Raw genomic sequence first — 21142 nt, forward strand, 5'->3', positions numbered from 1 at the left:
ATGCTACAAAGACAACATATTTGATGTTCAAACTCATAAACTTTATTTTTTTTGCAAATAATAATTGACTTAGAATTTCATGGCTGCAACACGTGCCAAAGTAGTTGGGAAAGGGCATGTTCACCACTGTGTTACATCACCTTTTCTTTTAACAACATTTGGGAACTGAGGAAACTAATTGTTGAAGTTTTGAAAGTGGAATTCTTTCCCATTCTTGTTTTATGTAGAGCTTCAGTCCTTCAACAGTCCGGGGTCTCCGCTGTCCTATTTTACGCTTCATAATGCGCCACACATTTTCCATGGGAGACAGGTCTGGACTGCAGGCGGGTCAGGAAAGTACCAGCACTCTTTTTTTACGAAGCCGCGCTGATGTAACACGTGCTGAATGTGGATTGGCATTGTCTTGCTGAAATAAGCAGGGGCGTCCATGAAAAAGACGTCGCTTAGATGGCAGCATATGTTGTTCCAAAACCTGTATGTACCTTTCAGCATTAATGGTGCCTTCACAGATGTGTAAGTTACCCATGCCTTGGGCACTAATGCACCCCCATACCATCACACATGCTGGCTTTTCAACAGTCTGGATGGTTCGCTTCCCCTTTGGCACTATGTGGAATATTTCCAAAAACAATTTGAAATGTGGACTCGTCAGACCACAGAACACTTTTCCACTTTGCATCAGTCCATCTTAGATGATCTCGGGCCCAGAGAAGCCGGCGGCATTTCTGGATGTTGTTGATAAATGGCTTTGGCTTTGCATAGTAGAGCTTTAACTTGCACTTACAGATGTAGCGACCAACTGTATTTAGTGACAGTGGTTTTCTGAAGTGATCCTGAGCCCATGTGGTGATATCCTTTAGAGATTGATGTGGGTTTTTGATACAGTGCCGTCTGAGGGATGGAAGGTCACGGTCATTCAATGTTGGTTTCCGGCCATGCCGCTTACGTGGAGTGATTTCTCCAGATTCTCTGAACCTTTTGATGATATTATGGAGCGTAGATGTTGAAATCCCTAAATTTCTTGCAATGTCACTTTGAGAAAGGTTGTTCTTAAACTGTTTGACTATTTGCTCACACAGTTGTGGACAAAGGGGTGTACCTCGCCCCATCCTTTCTTGTGAAAGACTGGGAAGCTGTTTTTAGAGCCAATCATGGCACCCACCTGTTCCCAATTAGCCTGCACACCTGTGGGATGTTCCAAATAAGTGTTTGATGAGCATTCCTCAACTTTATCAGTATTTATTGCCACCTTTCCCAACTTCTTTGTCACGCGTTGCTGGCATCAAATTCTAAAGTTAATGATTATTTGCAACAAAAAAAAATGTTTATGAGTTTGAACATCAAATATGTTGTCTTTGTAGCATATTCAACTGAATATGGCTTGAAAAGGATTTGCAAATCATTGTATTCTGTTTATATTTACATCTAACACACTTTCCCAACTCATATGGAAACAGGGTTTGTAGAAGTGTCTGCTTCCATCAGCTCTGCTCTTTTAATGTCTTTAATGTCCTTTGATGTTTCCCTCTTACACACATGTAAGAGGGATGTGTGCTATGGCTATGAGTTTTTTTTCTCTCCTTGGGCTCGGTCTGGACGCCCTCTCCAGGGGTCCAGGCTTAGACCAATTTTCTTTTCTCATTTCCCCCTCCCCATTATTTACCTATATCTCACCTTTTTGCTATAAGTTGGCAAACATGTCAGCAATCCTGTTCTGTCTCCCTGTAATGTTTGATCCTGTTCTGTCTCCCTGTCGTGTTTGATCCTGTTCTGTCTCCCTGTCATGTTTGATCCTGCTCTGTCTCCCTGTCATGTTTGATCCTGTTCTGTCTCCCTGTCATGTTTGATCCTGTTCTGTCTCCCTGTAATGTTTGATTCTGTTCTGTCTCCCTGTAATGTTTGATTCTGTTCCGTCTCCCTGTAATATTTGATCCTGTTCTGACTCCCTGTAATGTTTGATCCTGTTCTGTCTCCCTGTAATGTTTGATCCTGTTCTGTCTCCCTGTAATGTTTGATCCTGTTCTGTCTCACTGTCATGTTTGATCCTGTTCTGTCTCCCTGTAATGTTTGGTCCTGTTCTGTATCCCTGTCATGTTTGATCCTGTTCTGTGTCCCTGTGATGTTTGATCCTGTTCTGTCTCCCTGTAATGTTTGATCCTGTCCTGTCTCCCTGTCATGTTTGATCCTGTTCTGTCTCCCTGTACTGTTTTTTCCCGTTCTGTCTCCCTGTAATGTTTGATCCTGTTCTGTCTCCCTGTACTGTTTGTTCCCGTTCTGTCTCCCTGTAATGTTTGATCCTGTCCTGTCTCCCTGTAATGTTTGATCCTGTTCTGTTTCCCTGTAATGTTTGATCCTGTCCTGTCTCCCTGTCATGTTTGATCCTGTTCTGTCTTCCTGTCATGTTTGATCCTGCTCTGTCTCCCTGTCATGTTTGATCCTGTTCTGTCTCCCTGTCATGTTTGATCCTGTTCTGTCTCCCTGTCATGTTTGATTCTGTTCTGTCTCCCTGTAATATTTGATCCTGTTCTGACTCCCTGTAATGTTTGATCCTGTTCTGTCTCCCTGTGATGTTTGATCCTGTTCTGTCTCCCTGTAATGTTTGATCCTGTTCTGTCTCCCTGTAATGTTTGATCCTGTTCTGTCTCCCTGTAATGTTTGATCCTGTTCTGTCTCCCTGTAATGTTTGATCCTGTTCTGTCTCACTGTCATGTTTGATCCTGTTCTGTCTCCCTGTAATGTTTCATCCTGTTCTCTATCCCTGTCATGTTTGATCCTGTTCTGTGTCCCTGTGATGTTTGATCCTGTTCTGTCTCCCTGTAATGTTTGATCCTGTCCTGTCTCCCTGTCATGTTTGATCCTGTTCTGTCTCCCTGTACTGTTTTTTCCCGTTCTGTCTCCCTGTCATGTTTGATCCTGTTCTGTCTCCCTGTACTGTTTTTTCCTGTTCTGTCTCCCTGTAATGTTTGATCCTGTCCTGTCTCCCTGTAATGTTTGATCCTGTTCTGTTTCCCTGTAATGTTTGATCCTGTCCTGTCTCCCTGTCATGTTTGATCCTGTTCTGTCTTCCTGTAATGTTTGATCCTGTTCTGTCTCCCTGTAATGTTTGATCCTGTCCTGTCTCCCTGTAATGTTTGATCCTGTTCTGTTTCCCTGTAATGCTTGATCGTGTTCTGTCTCTCTGTCATGTTTGATCCTGTTCTGTCTCCCTGTAATGTTTGATCCTGTCCTGTCTCCCTGTAATGTTTGATCCTGTTCTGTTTCCCTGTAATGTTTGATCCCTCTCTGTCTCCCTGTAATGTTTGATCCTGTTCTGTTTCCCTGTAATGTTTGATCCCTTTCTGTCTCCCTGTAATGTTTGATCCTGTTCTGTTTCCCTGTAATGTTTGACCCCTTTCTGTCTCCCTGTCATGTTTGATCCTGTTCTGTCTCCCTGTCATGTTTGATCCTGTTCTGTCCCCCTGTAATGTTTGATCCTGTCCTGTCTCCCTGTCATGTTTGTCTGATCTTGAATGGGATTGTGCTGAACATTTTAATTTCTCCTCGGGGATTAATAAAGTATTTCTGATTCTGCTTCTAAAAACAATGTTGTTGTTTTTTCAAATAGCCTAGCTTGTACACTGATTGTGTTTGATCACATTTATTGTAAAAAATGTATCATGCACTGTGGCGCCCTGCCCAAGATGGCGGCAAGGAGGCGGAGAATGCGGCTGGGCGACGCTACAAGCGAGATCAGGAAACAATTAACATTTCTCCTTACGCTGCATAAAAGGGGAGAAGGAGGAGAGATCGGGGCAGAAGGAGTTGGAGAGCCTGCAGCAGCAGATGAATAGCGGAAACAAACAGCAGACAAAGACGACGGCGGCTGAAAAGCAGACCGGGAACGAGCAGTGGAGGAAGGAGCTGAAAAGCGATCCGAACTGCAGCCAAGCTTTATTGCAAAATAAAGAAGTCAAACCTGCTCAAGCGATCATGTCCTTCCTGAGTGGTCCATGGAACCCGAGCGAGAGGGAAAGTCGTTCACATGCACATTCTTTTATTTTCGAGGTTTTGACACCCCTGGTCAGTCCTTTGCCACCATACAGGTCAGGCGTGATTGCTTATATATTTATGCACTCTTGCTTGCATAACATTACAACATAATGTATTCATAAGACTTGTGGTAACATTAATAAGATGGGAGCAAACCAGCTTGTTTAATTTTGAACTAGTCCATTATATTTTAGTACCTCACGTCCATTTCCACGTGGATCCTGCAGTATCAGATTAACATCTCTCTCCCGCTGCCACACTTTTTCATGGCACAATTGACAATTCCCAGGAGTCCCCCGAGAGCCAGTGATGTCATCCCAAAGTGTGTGTGCTGCATAATAATAGTGTTGATCAAGTCTCCCTTCTGCTTGTTGAAGTGCTGGACATGTTGGAACATTACTGCTGCCCAGTTGTCTCACTGCAGCTCTTCTTTTTCCATCTGCTGACACATTCACCACACCGGTGGTGAGCTCAGCTGTTTTGGGTGTGTCGCTCAAATTCCACAATCCCTTGAGCAAATGCGTGCTCCTGACCACAATATAAGGCACTGGGGAGCTGTTCAGCACGACAACATGGGCCACTGGCACATATGGCGCCGGCTAAATAAAGCTCTTTCATGTCGGGGCTGCTAAGGAGAAGCTGTCGCCAGGCAAACACAAGGAATGATACATGTGAGGTAAATGTGCCCAACATGACCTTGCAGACCAGCAAATAGGAGCAGACTACAAACCCCGTTTCCATATGAGTTGGGAAATTGTGTTAGATGTAAATATAAACAGAATACAATGATTTGCAAATCCTTTTCAAGCCATATTCAGTTGAATATGCTACAAAGACAACATATTTCATGTTCAAACTCATAAACTTTATTTTTTGTGTGCAAATAGAATTTGATGTCAGCAACACTTGACAAAGAAGTTGGGAAAGGTGGCAATAAATACTGATAAAGTTGAGGAATGCTCATCAAACACTTATTTGGAACATCCCACAGGTGTGCAGGCTAATTGGGAACAGGTGGGTGCCATGATTGGCTATAAAAAAGCTTCCCAAAAAATGCTCAGTCATTCACAAACAAGGATGGGGTGAGGGTCATCACTTTGTAAGCAAATTGTCGAACAGTTTTAGAACAACATTTCTCAACGAGCTACTGCAAGGAATTTAGGGATTTTACCATCTACGGTCCATAAAATCATCAAAAGGTTCAGAGAATCTGGAGAAATCACTGCACGTAAGAGATAATATTACGGACTTTTGATCCCTCAGGCGGTACTGCATCAAAAACCGACATCTGTGTGTAAAGGATATCACCACATGGGCTCAGGAACACTTCATAAAAACACTGTCAGTAACTACAGTTGGTCGCTACATCTGTAAGTGCAAGTTAAAACTCTACTATGCAAAGCCAAAGCCATTTATCAACAACACCCTGAAACGCCGTCGGCTTCGCTGGGCCCGAGCTCATCTGAGATGGACTGATGCAAAGTGGAAAAGTGTTCTGTGGTCTGATGAGTCCACATTTCAAATTTAATTTGGAAACGGAAGACGTGGTGTCCTCCGGAACAAAGAGGAAAATAACCATCCGGATTGTTATAGGCGCAAAGTTCAAAAGTCAGCATGTGTGATGGTATGGGGGTGCATTAGTGCCCAAGGCATGGGTAACTTACACATCTGTGAAGGCACCATTAATGCTGAAAGGTACATACAGCTTTTGGAGCAACATATGTTGTCATCCAAGCAATGTTATCATGGACGCCCCTGCTTATTTCAGCAACACAATGTCAAGCCAGGTGTTACAACAGCGTGGTTTCGTCGTAAAAGAGCGCTGGTACTTTCCTGGCCCGCCGGCAGTCCAGACCTGTCTCCCATGGAAAATGTGTGGCACATTATGAAGCGTAAAATAGGACAGCGGAGACCCCGGACTGTTGAAGGACTGAAGCTCTACATAAAACAAGAATGGGAAAGAATTCCACTTTGAAAGCTTCAACAATTAGTTTCCTCAGTTCCCAAACGTTTATTGAGTGTTGTTAAAAGAAAAGGTGATGTAACACAGTGGTGAACATGCCCTTTCCCAACTACTTTGACACGTGTGGCAGCCATGAAATTCTAAGTTAATGATTATTTGCAAAAAAAAAAATAAAGTTTATGAATTTAAACATCAAATATGTTGTCTTTGTAGCATATTCAACTGAATATGGCTTGAAAAGGATTTGCAAATCATTGTATTCTGTTTATATTTACATCTAACACAATTTCCCAACTCATATGGAAACGGGGTTTGTAACATGCATGGAGGACATCTAGTATTGTTAAGGTTTTGTGCAAGTGTATGTTTTATGTTTGCAAACAGCAATTATTTGAATTTGACGGCAACATTCCAAAAGTTGACTATGTGCTTTTAATTTGTTAACTTATTTTTTGGAACAGATGAACACAAACAATATATATATTCACAATGTACAAACACATTAGCTAAGGAACTTCAAATATCATAAATGCATCAATCCGTGTTTACTGATATAGTCCATAATCACAATTGCCTCAAAAGGCTGAACAAGCTCTGATCTCAAATCAACCCAATTGGGTTGAGTTTTTTCCATGGTCCAGACTCGGAACAGCCAGTTCATCCTCCCTGGAAGCTGCTCTGTGGCCACCTGATAACCTCTCCACGCAGGAGAGGGAGGCAGAGCAGGAAGGAGAAGCGGCAGGTCAACTGGTCTAAAAAGGGATCTATTTAAAGGCTAGCATGATGGTCTTCTTAAAAATCAAAGTAGCAATGATGGTCACACACACACAAGGTGGGGTGAAATTATTCTCTGCATTTGACCCATTACCCTTGATACACCTATGGGAGGTGAGGGGAGCAGTGAGCAGCTCCGGTGGCCACGCCCGGGAATCATTTTTGGTGAATCTTATAAACCTTTACCTTTAATATTTACAAACACTTTAGAAATAATAATAATCAAAATAAGCTCAAAAACAGTACAAAATAGCCCCAGGGGGTTGCAAACTCAACTAAAATAGAATGCAATATATATATATATATATATATATATATATATATATATATATATATGTATAAAAAAAACTAAGTGCAAAGCCTCTGGCTCACACAAGTTCAGTAAATAATTTAAATTTGGAACACAGCTTCATCGTTTTCACAGCTTTTTGGTTGTTAGAGGCAGAGAGTGTTTTAATGTAGGGTTCTAATTCTTTTTTAAAAGCACAAAAAACAGGTCGGGTGTTGAGAAACTTACATTTATGAATATAAAACTTAGCCAATACTATAATGAGGTTCAAAGGTAAAATTCCTTTTCAAAATTTTTTTTTCATACAGTTTAAATACAAATAGCACCAAACTAACTGCTATTTTGTTTTTGAATTTTATGAAACCTTTATTTATAAATTGCAACATTTACAAACAATTGAGAGATAATAATTTAAAAAAAAGAACAAAACAGTACAAAAACAGCGCCAGGGAGTTGTAAACTCAATAAAGTAAGTAAAATAGAATGATATATATATACACACACACACACACACACACACACACACACACACACACACGCACACAACATCATCGTTTTTACAGTTTTGTGGTTGTTAGAAGTAGAGAGTGTTTTAATGTAGAGTTCTATCCATTTATCCATCCATTTACTACCGCTTGTCCCTTTTGGGTCTCTCAGGCGGTGCTGGAGCCTCTCTCAGCAACATTTGGGCGGAAGGCGGTGTACACCCTAGACAAGTCGCTATCTCTAATGATTTTTTAAAGACACAAAAACAGGTATTGAGAAACTTACATTTATTGATAAAACTTAGTCAACAGTAAAATGAGGTTGCACAGGTAAAATTGCTTTTCAAATGTTTTTTTTTTATTTCATAAACCTGCCAAATAATTTTGTTTGTTAATGACGTCAATTCGCAGGGACACATACATCTGACGTCATCAACCAGCGACGCCATCTTCGCGGGACATTGTTATTTTTAAGGCCATGGCGTCGGTGGATTTCAGAGGTAAGAAAACTATGTTGTTTTATCAGAACAAGTGAGGCCATATGGAACCGAGTTATGAGTTGGATATTACTATTTCGCGTAATGCTGAGCAAGTGAGGGTAAAAGGATATTGTTAGCGGCTAACATTAGCTATCAGGCTGACTTGCATCTGTCATTAATCAATCAATGTTTATTTATATAGCCCTAAATCACCAGTGTCTCAAAGGGCTACATAAACCTCAACGACATCCTCGGTAGCGCCCACATAAGGGCAAGGAAAAACTCACACCCAGTGGGACGTAGGTGGCACCGACTATGAGAAACCTTGGAGAGGACCGCATTCAATGGATGTCTAGCGGATCTAACATGATATTGTGAAAGTCCAATTCATAGTGGATCTAACATAACATATTATTTAATTACTTAAAACCGTCCTGCTCATATAAAAGCTAATTACGTGAATGTGTGCGTCTTTGGTTTTGCAGACAACCTGCTGGGCATCTCCTGGGTGGACAGCAGTCTGGTGCCTAATCTAAACCCCTCAAGTGTGCTGGAGTATTTCTCTGAGAGAAGTAACCCCTTTTACGACAGAACTTGCAACAACGAGATGGTGAAGATGCAGAGGCTCTCCCTGGAACACCTCAAGTAAGTCAGCTGTGTCATTCTACTCCCAATTGATCCTGGAACTTATTTGTATGGTTGGTGGTGTTAATTTCCTGTTATAAGCTCTTATTTTGAAAGCGCCAAGAGCAGAAGTTGTGACACTTGTGGTGGAGCGAGGTTTTGAAATCCAAAATACCGTAATTCCTTGAATTGCCGCCGGGGCGCTAATTAATTTAAAACCTCTTCTCACTCCTGCGCTTACCCAAGGCATGCGGTAAAGGCAAGCATGCGCTAATTATTTCAAAACCTCTTCTCACTTCAGCACTTACCAAAGGCATGCAGTCAAAATTTGAGTGTGATGTAAGGATACCATCATGAAAAGCACATTTAATTAAAAAAAACGTTATTATGGTCTTACCTTTACTTATAAATGAAGTCCATGCGCAGCTCCTTCTGATCAAAAGCATCAATAACTTGTTTATAGAAGTCTTCCTTATCTTTCTTCAGTTTTAAAAGTCTCGATGGAGATCTTCCTTTATTACCTCCTGCTTCGATTGAAAGTCCAGTTTAGAAAAGTGCTATCAGACCGCAGCTATCAGTTAGCTCGGCTCCTCAAGTACAGGCGACGGCAGAATTATTCTCGGATAACTCCCCCTCCCCGATCTCTTATATAGCTCGGTTGGTAGAGTGGCCGTGCCAGCAACTTGAGGGTTGCAGGTTCGATTCCTGCTTCCGCCATCCTAGTCATTGCCGTTGTGTCCTTGGGCAAGACACTTTACCCACCTGCTCCCAGTGCCACCCACACTGCTTTAAATGTAACTTAGATATTGGGTTTCACTACGTAAAGCGCTTTGAGTCACTAGATAAAAGCGCTATATAAATATAATTCACTTCAAATATATAATTCACATCCCACCACTGCCACCATGAAGTGTTATTGTATAAATAATACACTGGGTATTTAGGACTGGAACATGCTTTATTTCAGCCCGGTTGTTTACATAGCCAGCATAGGTGTTACGTCCTAAAAGGTCCGTTGTGCACCCCCTGCGTCATATCTATCCCAGCACAGATCACGTCACTTGTTGTCACTTCTTCTGCAGCCGAGTAGTCGCAAGAAAGATCACTAGCGCCCTCTACCTCCAGGAGGCGGGAGTCATTTAATGACTCATATTTGACACACGCAGCTACGGTATATTAATAAAACATAGCTGCTTACTGTTCTTTTTAGCATATTCAATAGCTTGGACCTTAAATCCTACTGAATAGCTCTTAATCTTCTTCCCTTTATGCGATTTCAAATTATGGAAATCAGCCTCCTCCATTTTGAAAATGATGACAGGTGAAGTGTCACTCGTGACGTGACGAGTTTGACCCGGCAGTAATTCAAGTCAGGTGTATACTATATACTTGGCGGCAATTCAAGGAAATACGATAAATAAAGTGGTCCTCGTGTAAAACTGGAGCCTTTTGTGTTTTAACTCCACCTGTGTTGTGTTTTGCACTTGTACTGTTATTGTGTTGAAATAAGGAAAAAAAAATTTTGTAGGAGAGGAGATAGGGCTGGGCGATATGGCCTTTTTTTAATATCTCAATGTTTTTAGTCCACATCACGATACACCATATATATGTGGATATTTTGCCTTGGCCTCGAATGAAGACTTGATGCATATAATGACAGCAGTATGATGATTCTATGTGTCTACATTCAAACATTCTTCTTCATACTGCATTCATATATGCACATTTTAAACTTTCATGCAGAGAGGGAAATCACAACTAAGTCAATTGAGCAAAAGTATATTTATTAAGCAGTGGTACAAACATTCATGTCATTTCCAAAACAGAAAGTGCAAGATTGTCATTTTAAAACAAGCTAAGATGACATATCAAAACAACACTAAATTAAAGTGCACTTTTTGTACAGGACGCCACTACAATAGTTTTAAACAAATAAAGTGCACTTTTGTGCATGATGTCACACAAGATATTTCAAAAACTGTCATAAAAATGAGCTGGATAATAGGAAATCAAATAGTGTATGTCCTTCACTATGTGGTAGGTTCCTACTGCATGAGAAGGTATACTCCAATATCACGATATAGTCATTTTCTATATCGCACAGAGACAAACCCGCGATATATCATGTATACTCCCTATATCGCCCAGCTCTACTTGGTATAGTGCTGGGCGATATATATCGATATACACGATATATCACGGGTTTGTCTCTGTGCGATATAAAAAATGACTATATCGTGATATTGGAGTATACCTTCTCACGCAGTTGCGTTTAGTTGCTTTAGGCTCTTCTCACTCTTTCTTGTCTCTCCTTCTCACAGACAGCAAGCGCACCTTCTTACATACGTCACATACTGTCTTGTCATATGTCACATACGTATACGCCCTCGCGGAGCAGGGAGGTAGCAGCATGGGTAACGTTAGCTGTGATGCTAGCAGAGCCGTGCGAGTGGTAATATGAGAGAAAGAAGGTGCGGATGAAGGAAGAATAATTAATTCCCAAGAAAAACAGCAGGGGGTCCATCGTCTGGCGGTGGTTTGGCTTCAAGCGGGAATATGTCGAACAGACAACTTTAATTTGTCAAGTGTGGGGCACAAGCGTTCCTACCAAAAGTAGCATTACTGCTAATATGTAGCAACATTTGAAAAGTCACCTGCTAGAGAATGAAAAGTGCTTGAAACTCTGCATGTCAACATCTTTTTTTACTTTTTACTTTAAAAAAAAAAAAAATTGATCTCAACTCTGTACACTGCTGCTGGAATTTTAATTTTCCTGAAGGAACTCTCCTGAAGGAATCATTAAAGTACTATCTATCTATCTATCTATCTATCTATCTATCTATCTATCTATCTATCTATCTATCTATCTATCTATCTATCTATCTATCTATCTATCTATCTATCTATCTATCTATCTATCTATCTATCTATCTATCTATCTATCTATCTATCTATCTATCTCCGTTCGGTGCCACACCATCAAAATGCTGGGGCAAAAATTTCCACATCAACACCGTATGAAAAAATAGTCAACAACAGAAGGAGATAACGTCCGCAGGAACCTACCACATACCGAAGGACGAACACTATTTGATATCCTATTATGCAGATAATTTTTATTTGACACCTAAAATTAGGGCTGGGCGATATATCGTGGGTTTGTCTCTGTGCGATATAGAAAATGACTATAGGGTGATATTGGAGTATACCTTCTCACACAGTTGCTTTTAGCTGCTGGCATTACACTGCATGTGTTTCCCACTCTTTCTTGTCTCTCTTTCTCACAGAGACCTAAAACAAGCGCACCTTCTTACATACGTCACATACTGTCTTGTCATACGTCACATACGTATACGCCCTCGCGGAGCAGGGAGGTAGCAGCATGGGTAACGTTAGCTGTGATGCTAGCAGAGCCGTGCGAGTGGTAATACGAGAGAAAGAAGGTGTGAATTAAGGAATAATTAATTCCCAAGAAAAACAGCAGGGGGTCCATCGTCTGGCGGTGGTTTGGCTTCAAGCGGGAATATGTCGAACAGACAACCATAGTTTGTCAAGTGTGGGGCACAAGCATTGCTACCAAAAGTAGCATTGCTGCTAATGTGTAGCATCATTTGAAAAGTCACTTGCTAGAGAATGAAGAGTGCTTACTCCGCATGTCAACATCTACGTTTGGTGCCACACGCCCACACCATCAAAATGCTGAGGCAACCATTTCCAGATCAATACCGTATGAAAAAAATGTAATTTAACAACATCCGTAGTAACCTACCACATAGCGAAGGACGAACACTATTTGATTACCTATTATGCAGCTCATTCTTATTTGACACTTAAAATGTCTCTGACAATCTTCAACTTTCTGTTTTGAAATGACATGAATGTTTGTGCCACTGCTTAATAAATAATTAATAAATACACTTTTGCTAAATTGACTTAGTTATGATTTCCTTCTCTGCATGAAAGTTTAAAATGTGCATATATGAATGCAGTATGAAGAAGAATGTTTGAATGTAGACACATAGAATCATCATACTGCTGTCATTATATGCATCTAGTCTTCATTCAAGGCCAAGGCAGAATATCAAGATGTATATGGTGTATTGCGATATGGCCTAAAAATATCGAGATATTAAAATAAGGCCGTATCGCCCAGCTCTACTTGGTATAATAGTTTTTCTTACAAGCCCTTCTTCATTTCAGTCAGATGGTGGGAGTGGAGTACATTCTTCTCCATGCACAAGAGCCGATTCTTTACATTGTCCGCAAGCAACAGAGACAGTCCCCCACTCAAGGTGAGCCCTGTGACCTCCAAATGGTTGAATTCTGCATTCCTTTTTTATTATCTTCTTCCCCGCTTTGCATTAAAACATATTGTGTTTTTCCACCCATCAGTGATTCCATTGGCTGACTACTACATCATAATAGGAGTGGTCTATCAGGCACCAGATCTTGGCACTGTCATCAGCTCCAGAGCGGTGAGAAGTTGGCATATGTAATGTAGGGTTGTCAGGTATACTGGTACTAATCAATTCAAATGGGTACTATGCCATAAGCCCTAAAGAATTGACCGACATTTGCGACAAAAACATGCCGTGACCGCCCTTGACGTTTTACATGTTAATGAATGTAACAGTAAACGCTATAATGATAATTTGCGATAAAATTCCAGACAGTTAGTAATTACATCAAATGTTTTAATTAACAAAAAACTGTCATTTATTAATGCATTCTAGGCAACACAAAGTCAGGCGCATGCGCGCTAGTGTCGTTTGGCATGCTAATCAAAGTGGACTAAGGACTTTTCTCCGGTAATTTCCCCTCAAAATAAACAGAGCCAAGTGCTTGGTTTAACGTAATTTTATCTTTTAGAGTGTTTCTCGCCTTCCTGTCTATCACTTTTTCTTAAGAATGAGCTCGCAGCAGCCAGTATCATCTCACAAGACCCTCGGCTGTCGTGAATGTCAATCAAGTGATGAAAGTGACGTCTTGGTGAAGATTGATGATTGCTAATTTTTAGGTCTATTTTTTTAAATGCCTGGCTGGCAATTGACTAACACACCCTCCACGAGCGACGTGATGGGCTTTCATCAATCCTTCTTGGGCTATGTTCAGTGGGTCAAATGAAAATATTTGGGGTCCCGGATGTGGCACACGGGCCGCGAGTTGAACACCCGATGTAGCTTCTTAATGCTAGCACTTGTAAGAACAATATCGCTAATACTGGGTTAATATTCAGATCATGAAATGTAAATGGAGTATTGTTAGCACTTTATAGATAGTTATTGAATTTTATGGTTGGAATAGACGCAATCATGACTCCCGTTGGCTCCATTGTAAGCAGACTTTTATTTATCTTTATTCAAGATTAAAATGCATTAAACACAGGATATACTGTATTTGTTATTCTCTCATCGCATTAAACACAGGATATACTGTATTTGTTATTCTCTCATCGGGATTGTGAATTGTAGGCAAAATTGCCCAAAAAGTGGAAACCAGCACTACACACATTTGGCAGTTAAATTAGGTTAATATTAATGAGACCGCAGATAACAGTTAAAATTAAAGCTGCAAGCAGCGTTGGTCGGGTCCACCTTTGGCTGCTGCCCCCGAGACCCACGGCCGGATAAGCGTTAGAAGACGCCTTGGAGCCACTATTTTGAGAATCTAATGCATTGTGAAAGTAATGCAGTTGTTGTATTGAAGTGAAAATATCAAACTTCCTGTTGAGTTTTGCGAAAGTATGTTAATTATTAAAATGTAGGTCTAAGTGAGACCTACATAGTGTTTTTTGTTTCATGTCTCTCTGACATTCCTACCGGAAGTTACAAGCAGTTTTGTCTGTGTTTTCTTCCTAGGAGCAAATTGTCCCTGTTGTATTCCTAGGGGGGCGGTAGAGCGCAATTTTGAGTTTTGAGGTTAGGTTTTTTCATCAGATCGCAATTTTTGCCAGACCTGATGTGTGTGTCAAGTTTGGTGACTTTAGAAGCATTTTAAGGGGGTCAAATAACAGCTCAAAGAGGCAAAAATGACATTTTTTAGGAGCCTTTGCACAGGGGTTCTTTGAAGGCGCGTAAAATCAAAACCTGAGAACTTATCAAAACTCTGTTCTATACTTTTAATCAGAAGGGTTCAATCTCTCTCCTGTGCGAGTTTGAAGCCAAAACAACAAATGCACTCAGAGGAGATAATGTTTGAAGAAAGGTGACCGGTTTTTACAAAACTTTTGTTTTGAAGGGGGGGATTTCAAACTTCCTGTTGATTTTTGTTGGGGGTTGTCAATCTATGAAATGTAGGTCCAAGCGAGACCTACATAGAGGTTTTTTTTTCATGTCTCTCCGACATTCTTACCGGAAGTTACAAGCAGTTTTGCCTGTGTTTTCTTCCTAGGAGCAGTTTTTTCAGTGTTTTATTCAAAAATAGCGCTAGAGCGCAATTTTGAGTTTTGGGGTCTGGTTTTTTCATTAGATCGCAATATTCGCCAGTCCTTATGTGTGCGCCAAGTTTGGTGACTTTTGAAGCATTTTAAAGGGGTCAAATTACAGCGCAAAGAGGCAAAAATTGCATTTTTTGCGAACATTTTATTTTGAAGGGGTTTTTGCCAACTTCCTGTAGATTTTTGCTGAAAGAAGTGAGTGTATGAAAATTGGGTCTAAGTCAGACCTACATGGGAGTTTTTGTTTCATGTCGCTATGACATTCCTAACAGAAGTTACATGCAGTTTTGTCTGTAATTTTTTACTAGGGGGCGCTAGAGCGCAATTTTCATTTTGGGGGATTGGTTGCTTAATATGTTGGGAAGGTTTGCTATACCGACGTGTGTGTCAAATTTGGTGAGTTTTGAAGCATGTTAAGGGGGTCAAATTACAGCGCGTAGGTGCGGAATAATAATAAAACACAGCAGTTTCAATAGCAAGTCTTGTGAAATAGTGTGTGTTTGGCCTTAAACCCACCATCAATTTGAAGTGGGCTACATTGCATTTTGTTGAAAGAAAAATTGTTTTTCAGCTCTCTGCTGTTCATGGAATCCAGTCTGCGTTTGACGAAGCCATGTCGTACTGTCGCTACCACCCTTCCAAAGGATACTGGTGGCACTTCAAGGACCAGGAGGAGAGAGGTACCTACTATTACATCATAGTCTGCAGGGTTAGTACAGGCTTGTCCAAACCTTTTCCAAGGATGCGCGCACACTGAAAAAACAAAGCATGAAGGGGCCATTTTTGGTCTTTTTTATTTTCAAAACTTACACAATATATAGTTTTTTTTTAACCCTTGGAGATCCCCTCAAGTTTAGTCCTGGAGACCCAGAATGGTCTAAGCCATAAAAAACATAATAATAAGTCATATATTGAATTTATTTTTGAGTTGGTAAATATCTAGATCAACTTCAGATGACCCATCCATCCATCCATCCATTTCCTACCGCTTATTCCCTTTCGGGGTCGCGGACTTCAGATGACATGTTTAATAAATATATATATTTTTTATGTTGAAGAAAAATATGTAATAATCCCCTCCCTTAAGTAAGTCAATAATTCATAACAACATTGAGTTTGAGTCATGATTTTTTAAGCAATGACAGTTTAAAAAAAACACAAAAATTCTCAGGAATTCACTTATAAACATGTTAAAAATAGGTCAAACATGTTTTTTTTATTTTCTTTTATTTCCAGCTTCAAATCTATCCGTCGATTATACATTTTTAATATTATTTTTTATGGGTTTATTTTGTTTCTTTTTATGCCTCTTTTGTATAGAAAACATTGGTTTTTAATGGCAAAAGTACCCAATATTTCCCCCCCCAAAAATATTTCAAAGTGTAATATTCGATGTGAAATAATTGGAGCCGCCAATAATTCATAGCAACATTGATTTTGAGTCATTATTGTTTGAGCAATGACTGTTTTAAAGAAAAAAAAATAGCCTGCAAGACAGCTCTGTGTTAATAGTCAACATTGCAACTTTTTCTAATTACATTTAAAGGCCTACTGAAAGCCACTACTAGCGACCACACAGTCTGATAGTTTATATATCAATGATGAAATATTAACATTGCAACACATGACAATACGGCCGCTTTAGTTTACTAAATTACAATTTTAAATTTCCCGCGGTGTTTCTTGTTGAAAACGTCGCAGAATGATGACGCGTGTTTGTGACGTCTCAGGTTGGAGGGGACATATTAGCCCAGCACCACTTACGGCTAAAAGTCGTCTCTTTTCATCGCATAATTACACAGTAATTTGGACGTCTGTGTTGCTGAATCTTTTGCAATTTGTTCAATTAATAATGGAGACGTCAAAGAAGAATGCTGTTGGTGGATTGCAGCTGCCTTTAGCAACCGAAACACAGTCGGTGTTTCTTTGTTTGTTGTGAAGCTTTAACACAGCGCGGTCAAGTGAACATGTTTCTCTACGTCAACCAGCAAGTTTTTGGATGGGAAAATTGTGATATTAAGTCAGCTCTTACTGGAGACTTCAGTGGATTTTGGGACCTCATCTTGCAGCTCAAAAAGGCAGCTGTGATCTTGACTCCTCGGCTTCTCTCAGAGACACTGGCGTTCGCTGCAGCCATCCGACTTTCAGGTATGACTTAACAATCTCACTAAAACACTTATTAAAACAATAAGCAGGTAAGGGATTTTCCAGAATTATCCTAGTAAATGTGTCTAATTACATCTGAAACGGTCCCACTGCTGCCGCCCGGAGCCGTTGCTTTTTCTTTCTTTTTTTTTTTAGTGCCTCACTCTAACTTTCGTCATCCACAAATCTTTCATCCTCGCTCAAATTAATGGGGAAATCGTCGCTTTCTCGGTCCGAATAGCTATTGCTGCTGGTGGCCATGATTGTAAACAATGTTCAGATGTGAGGAGCTCCACAACCCGTGACGTCACGCGCACATCGTCTGCTACTTCCGGTACAGGCAAGGCTTTTTTATTAGCGACCAAAAGTTGCAAACTTTATCGTGGATGTTCTCTACTAAATCCTTTCAGCAAAAATATGGCAATATGGCGAAATGATGAAGTATGACACATAGAATGGACCTGCTATCCCCGTTTAAATAAGAACATCTCATTTCAGTAGGCCTTTAACCTGTATGCCGTTAAAAAGTTATCTGTTGGCCGCAAATGGCCCCCGGACTGCACTTTGGACACCTCTGGGTTCAGTTCATTTCAAAGACACATCCAATACAATTAGAATGTAATCCATCACATGTTTCCAGTTGTTTCATTACAGCACGCCCAAAATTAGCAGACCTTACTTAGTCCTACCCCTTTGAGTAGGTGAATAATGCACAATCTGTTTTGTTTTCATAGAAAAAGCCAAGCCTAAGTCTAAAAAGAAAGAGGAGCCCGGGTCGCTGTTTCAAAGACACCGCGTGGACACACTCCTGTTGGACCTCAGGGCCAAGTTTCCACCGACTTTCTATCAGGTAGTCCAGCAACTATCGGAGAGGAGCATGTACAGTATTTACACGACATGTGTAGTGCCTCTCACAATTAATTACCTTGATAATTGATTCTGGTGTTTTTTATCACTCTGCAATTTCAGCCAAAGCCAGGAGAGAAGCCCATTCCAGGTATGACATTAATTGTACTGATTGATTGATTGATTGATTGATTGATACTTTTATTAGTAGATTGCACAGTACAGTACATATTCCCTACAATTGACCACTAAATGGTAACACCCCAATAAGTTTTTCAACTTGTTTAAGTCGGGGTCCACCTTCATCAATTCATGGTACAAATATATACTATCAACATAATACAGTCATCACACAAGTTCATCATCAGAGTATATACATTGAATTATTTACATTGTTTACAATCCGGGGGGTGGGATGTGGAGGGGGTTGGGGCGGGAGGGTTAGGTTTGGTTGATATCAGCACTTCAGTCATCAACAATGATATCATTTGAGAAATGGACATTGAAACAGTGTAGGTGTGACTTAGTAGGATATGTACAGCCAGCAGAGAACATAGTGAGTTCACATAGCATAAGAACAAGTAAATACATTTGATTATTTACAATCCGGGGAGGTGGGATGTGAATGGAGGAGGGTATTAATAAAGGATTGAAGTTGCCTGGAGGTGTTGTTTTAGAGCGCTTTTGAAGGAGGATAGAGATGCACTTACTTTTCCACCTGTTGGGAGTGCATTCCACATTGATGTGGCATAGAAAGAGAAGGAGTTAAGACCTTTGTTAGATGGGAATCTGGGTTTAACGTGGTTTGTGGAGCTCCCCCTGGTGTTGTGGTTATGGTGGTCATTTACGTTAAGGAAGTAGTTTGACATGTACTTGGGTATCAAGGAGGTGTAGCGGATTTTATAGACCAGGCTCAGTGCAAGTTGTTTGACTCTGTCCTCCACCCTGAGCCAGCCCACTTTGGAGAAGTGGGTTGGAGTGAGGTGTGATCTGGGGTGGAGGTCTAAAAGTAACTTGTTCGGGATGTTTTGAGTCTAGATTTGAGGGTTTTGGAGGTGCTGGGGTACCAGTACACTGTTTACTTTCAAACAATGATGGTTACCTAACAAAATAAGTAATTGGCATACCGTATCAGTCAAAAGTCTTGCTCAAACTGTTAAAAGGAAGTGTATTTTAGAAGATTCTGGCAATTGTTGACCATTTGATTGTCCACCTGTGTGTTGCAGTGGAAGTGAAGAAAGAGCCGGAACCACTCACAGAAACGGTCAAACAAGAAGAACGGGAGCAGGCCACAAAGTCGGCGGCCCCCGCACCTGCAAGCAAGCCCCCTCCTGAGAAACGAGCCAGGCTGCAATGACGGCCTTAGGAGTTCTTCTACTCTGCCCACCGCCGTGTTTATAGGCTGGTGAACTTTGTCAGAGCCTGGATGACTTCATAATGTTTACAGGCTGGTGAACTGTGTCAGTGCCTGGATGACATCATAATGACCTGGTCCCAGATGGAGTGTCAGTGAGCTAATGAAGATGTTCCTCCTAGAGAAGGTGACTCACCATTTGTGTTGAAGGATGACTTTCATCCCTACTAGATGCCATGCTCCTCACCTCCTTGTAAATATATCAGCTGTTGTCTGATACTGGGCTTTATTCTCTTGCAAATGTCTTATAATCACATGGAAATGTTTCTGTTGTGATTATTTCTAATTAGGAACTGAATGTCCCTTTGGTACAGAGGACGCTTTTGTATTTCTAAGGTTTTATTATTATTATACCGCCGCCCTTTTTGAGCTGTAATTTGAGCGCCTTAACATGCTTCAAAACTCACCAAATTTTACACACACATCAGAACTGGCGAAAATTGCCATCTGATGAAAAAAAACAAACCCCAAAACTAAATATTGCGCTCTAGTGCCCCCTAGGAAACCGATAGGAATGTCGTAGAGACATGTAACAAAAACCTCTATGTAGGTCTGACTTAGACCTACATTTCATACACTTACATCCTTAAGCATAAATCAACAGGAAGTTGAGTTGGCAAAAACCCCTTCAAAACAAAAGTTTCCTAGAAAATATTTCATTTTTGCCTCTTTGAGCTGTAATTTGACCCCATTAAAATGCTTCAAAACTCACCAAACTGGACACACACATCAGGACTGGTGAAAATTGCGCTCTAATAAAAAAAAAAACCTCAAAATTGCGCTCTAGCGGCCCCTAGGAATAAAACACAGACAAAACTGCTCTTAGGAAGAAAACACAGACAAAACTGCTTGTAACTTCTGGTAGGAATGTCATAGAGACATGAAACAAAAACCTCTATGTAGGTCTCACTTAGACCTACATTTCATTAATTGACATCCTTCAGCTAAAATCAACAGGAAGTTGGCAATTACCCCTTCAAATCAAAAGTTAAGTAAAAACATGTCACCTTTTTTCAAACATTATCTCCTCTGAGCGCTTTTGTTGTGTCGGCTTCAAACTCGCACAGGAAAGAGATTGAACCCTTCTGATTAAAAGTTGTGCAAATAGTTTTTCTAACTGCTCTGGTTTTGGTTTTACAAGCCTTCAAAGAACTGCCGCGCTGATGCTGCTGCGCTGCTGCCGTCTCAAGATGGCCGCTTAAAAGCAGGAAGCACCAGCGTGACCACACAATGCAGAGAAGGTAGGTACTGTGCAGGTAAAGATATGTTGACTGGGTGAAAGAAGGAGGCACCAGTTTGACTCCAGTAAAGAGAGAAGGTGTTTCAGCACATCTGACCGGTAGACCACGGGGAAGACCCAGGACACGTTGGGAAGACTATGTCTCCCGGCTGGCCTGGGAACGCCTCGGGATCCCCGGGAAGAGCTAGACGAAGTGGCTGGGGAGAGGGAAGTCTGGGCTTCCCTGCTTAGGTTGCTGCCCCCGCGACCCCAACTAGGATACGCGGAAGAAGATGGATGGATGGATAGAATACAAAGTACAGTACTTTGAGAAAACATACACATAGTAAAAATACAGGTAGAGTTTTGTTTTTTTAACCAAAACGACTTAAAATGTACAAAACAACTCAATGCTTTTCAGCTGTCACACTTGGGCTGT

At 40.8% G+C, this 21142-nt stretch overlaps 1 protein-coding gene across 2 annotated transcripts; it reads left to right on the forward strand.

Annotated features, from left to right (window-relative positions):
- Nucleotides 1-7949: 7949 nt before the first annotated feature.
- med6 (mediator complex subunit 6) lies at nucleotides 7950-19746 on the forward strand. 2 transcript variants are annotated; one of them, XM_061893898.1, is made up of 9 exons: nucleotides 7950-8040; nucleotides 8505-8664; nucleotides 12844-12935; nucleotides 13036-13118; nucleotides 15651-15759; nucleotides 17959-18074; nucleotides 18194-18221; nucleotides 19297-19471; nucleotides 19518-19746. In XM_061893898.1, exons 1-8 carry the CDS (start codon nucleotides 8019-8021, stop codon nucleotides 19425-19427), a joined length of 741 nt encoding a protein of 246 aa, XP_061749882.1. In that variant the 5' UTR covers nucleotides 7950-8018; the 3' UTR covers nucleotides 19428-19471; nucleotides 19518-19746. The 2 variants fall into 2 exon arrangements, with proteins under 2 accessions (XP_061749882.1, XP_061749881.1); XM_061893897.1 differs by having other exon boundaries at nucleotides 19297-19746.
- The last annotated feature ends 1396 nt before the right edge of the window (nucleotides 19747-21142 follow it).

The sequence above is a fragment of the Nerophis ophidion genome, linkage group LG03 (assembly GCF_033978795.1).
Source record: "Nerophis ophidion isolate RoL-2023_Sa linkage group LG03, RoL_Noph_v1.0, whole genome shotgun sequence".
Classification (NCBI taxonomy): Eukaryota; Metazoa; Chordata; class Actinopteri; order Syngnathiformes; family Syngnathidae; genus Nerophis; species Nerophis ophidion.

Coding starts and splice junctions, on each gene's coding strand:
- med6 (XM_061893897.1), top strand. CDS start 8,019: ATGGCGTCGGTGGATTTCAGAG. Junction 8,665..12,843: donor CTCTCCCTGGAACACCTCAA/GTAAGTCAGCTG, acceptor TCTTCATTTCAG/TCAGATGGTGGGAGTGGAGT. Junction 13,119..15,650: donor CTGTCATCAGCTCCAGAGCG/GTGAGAAGTTGG, acceptor ATTGTTTTTCAG/CTCTCTGCTGTTCATGGAAT.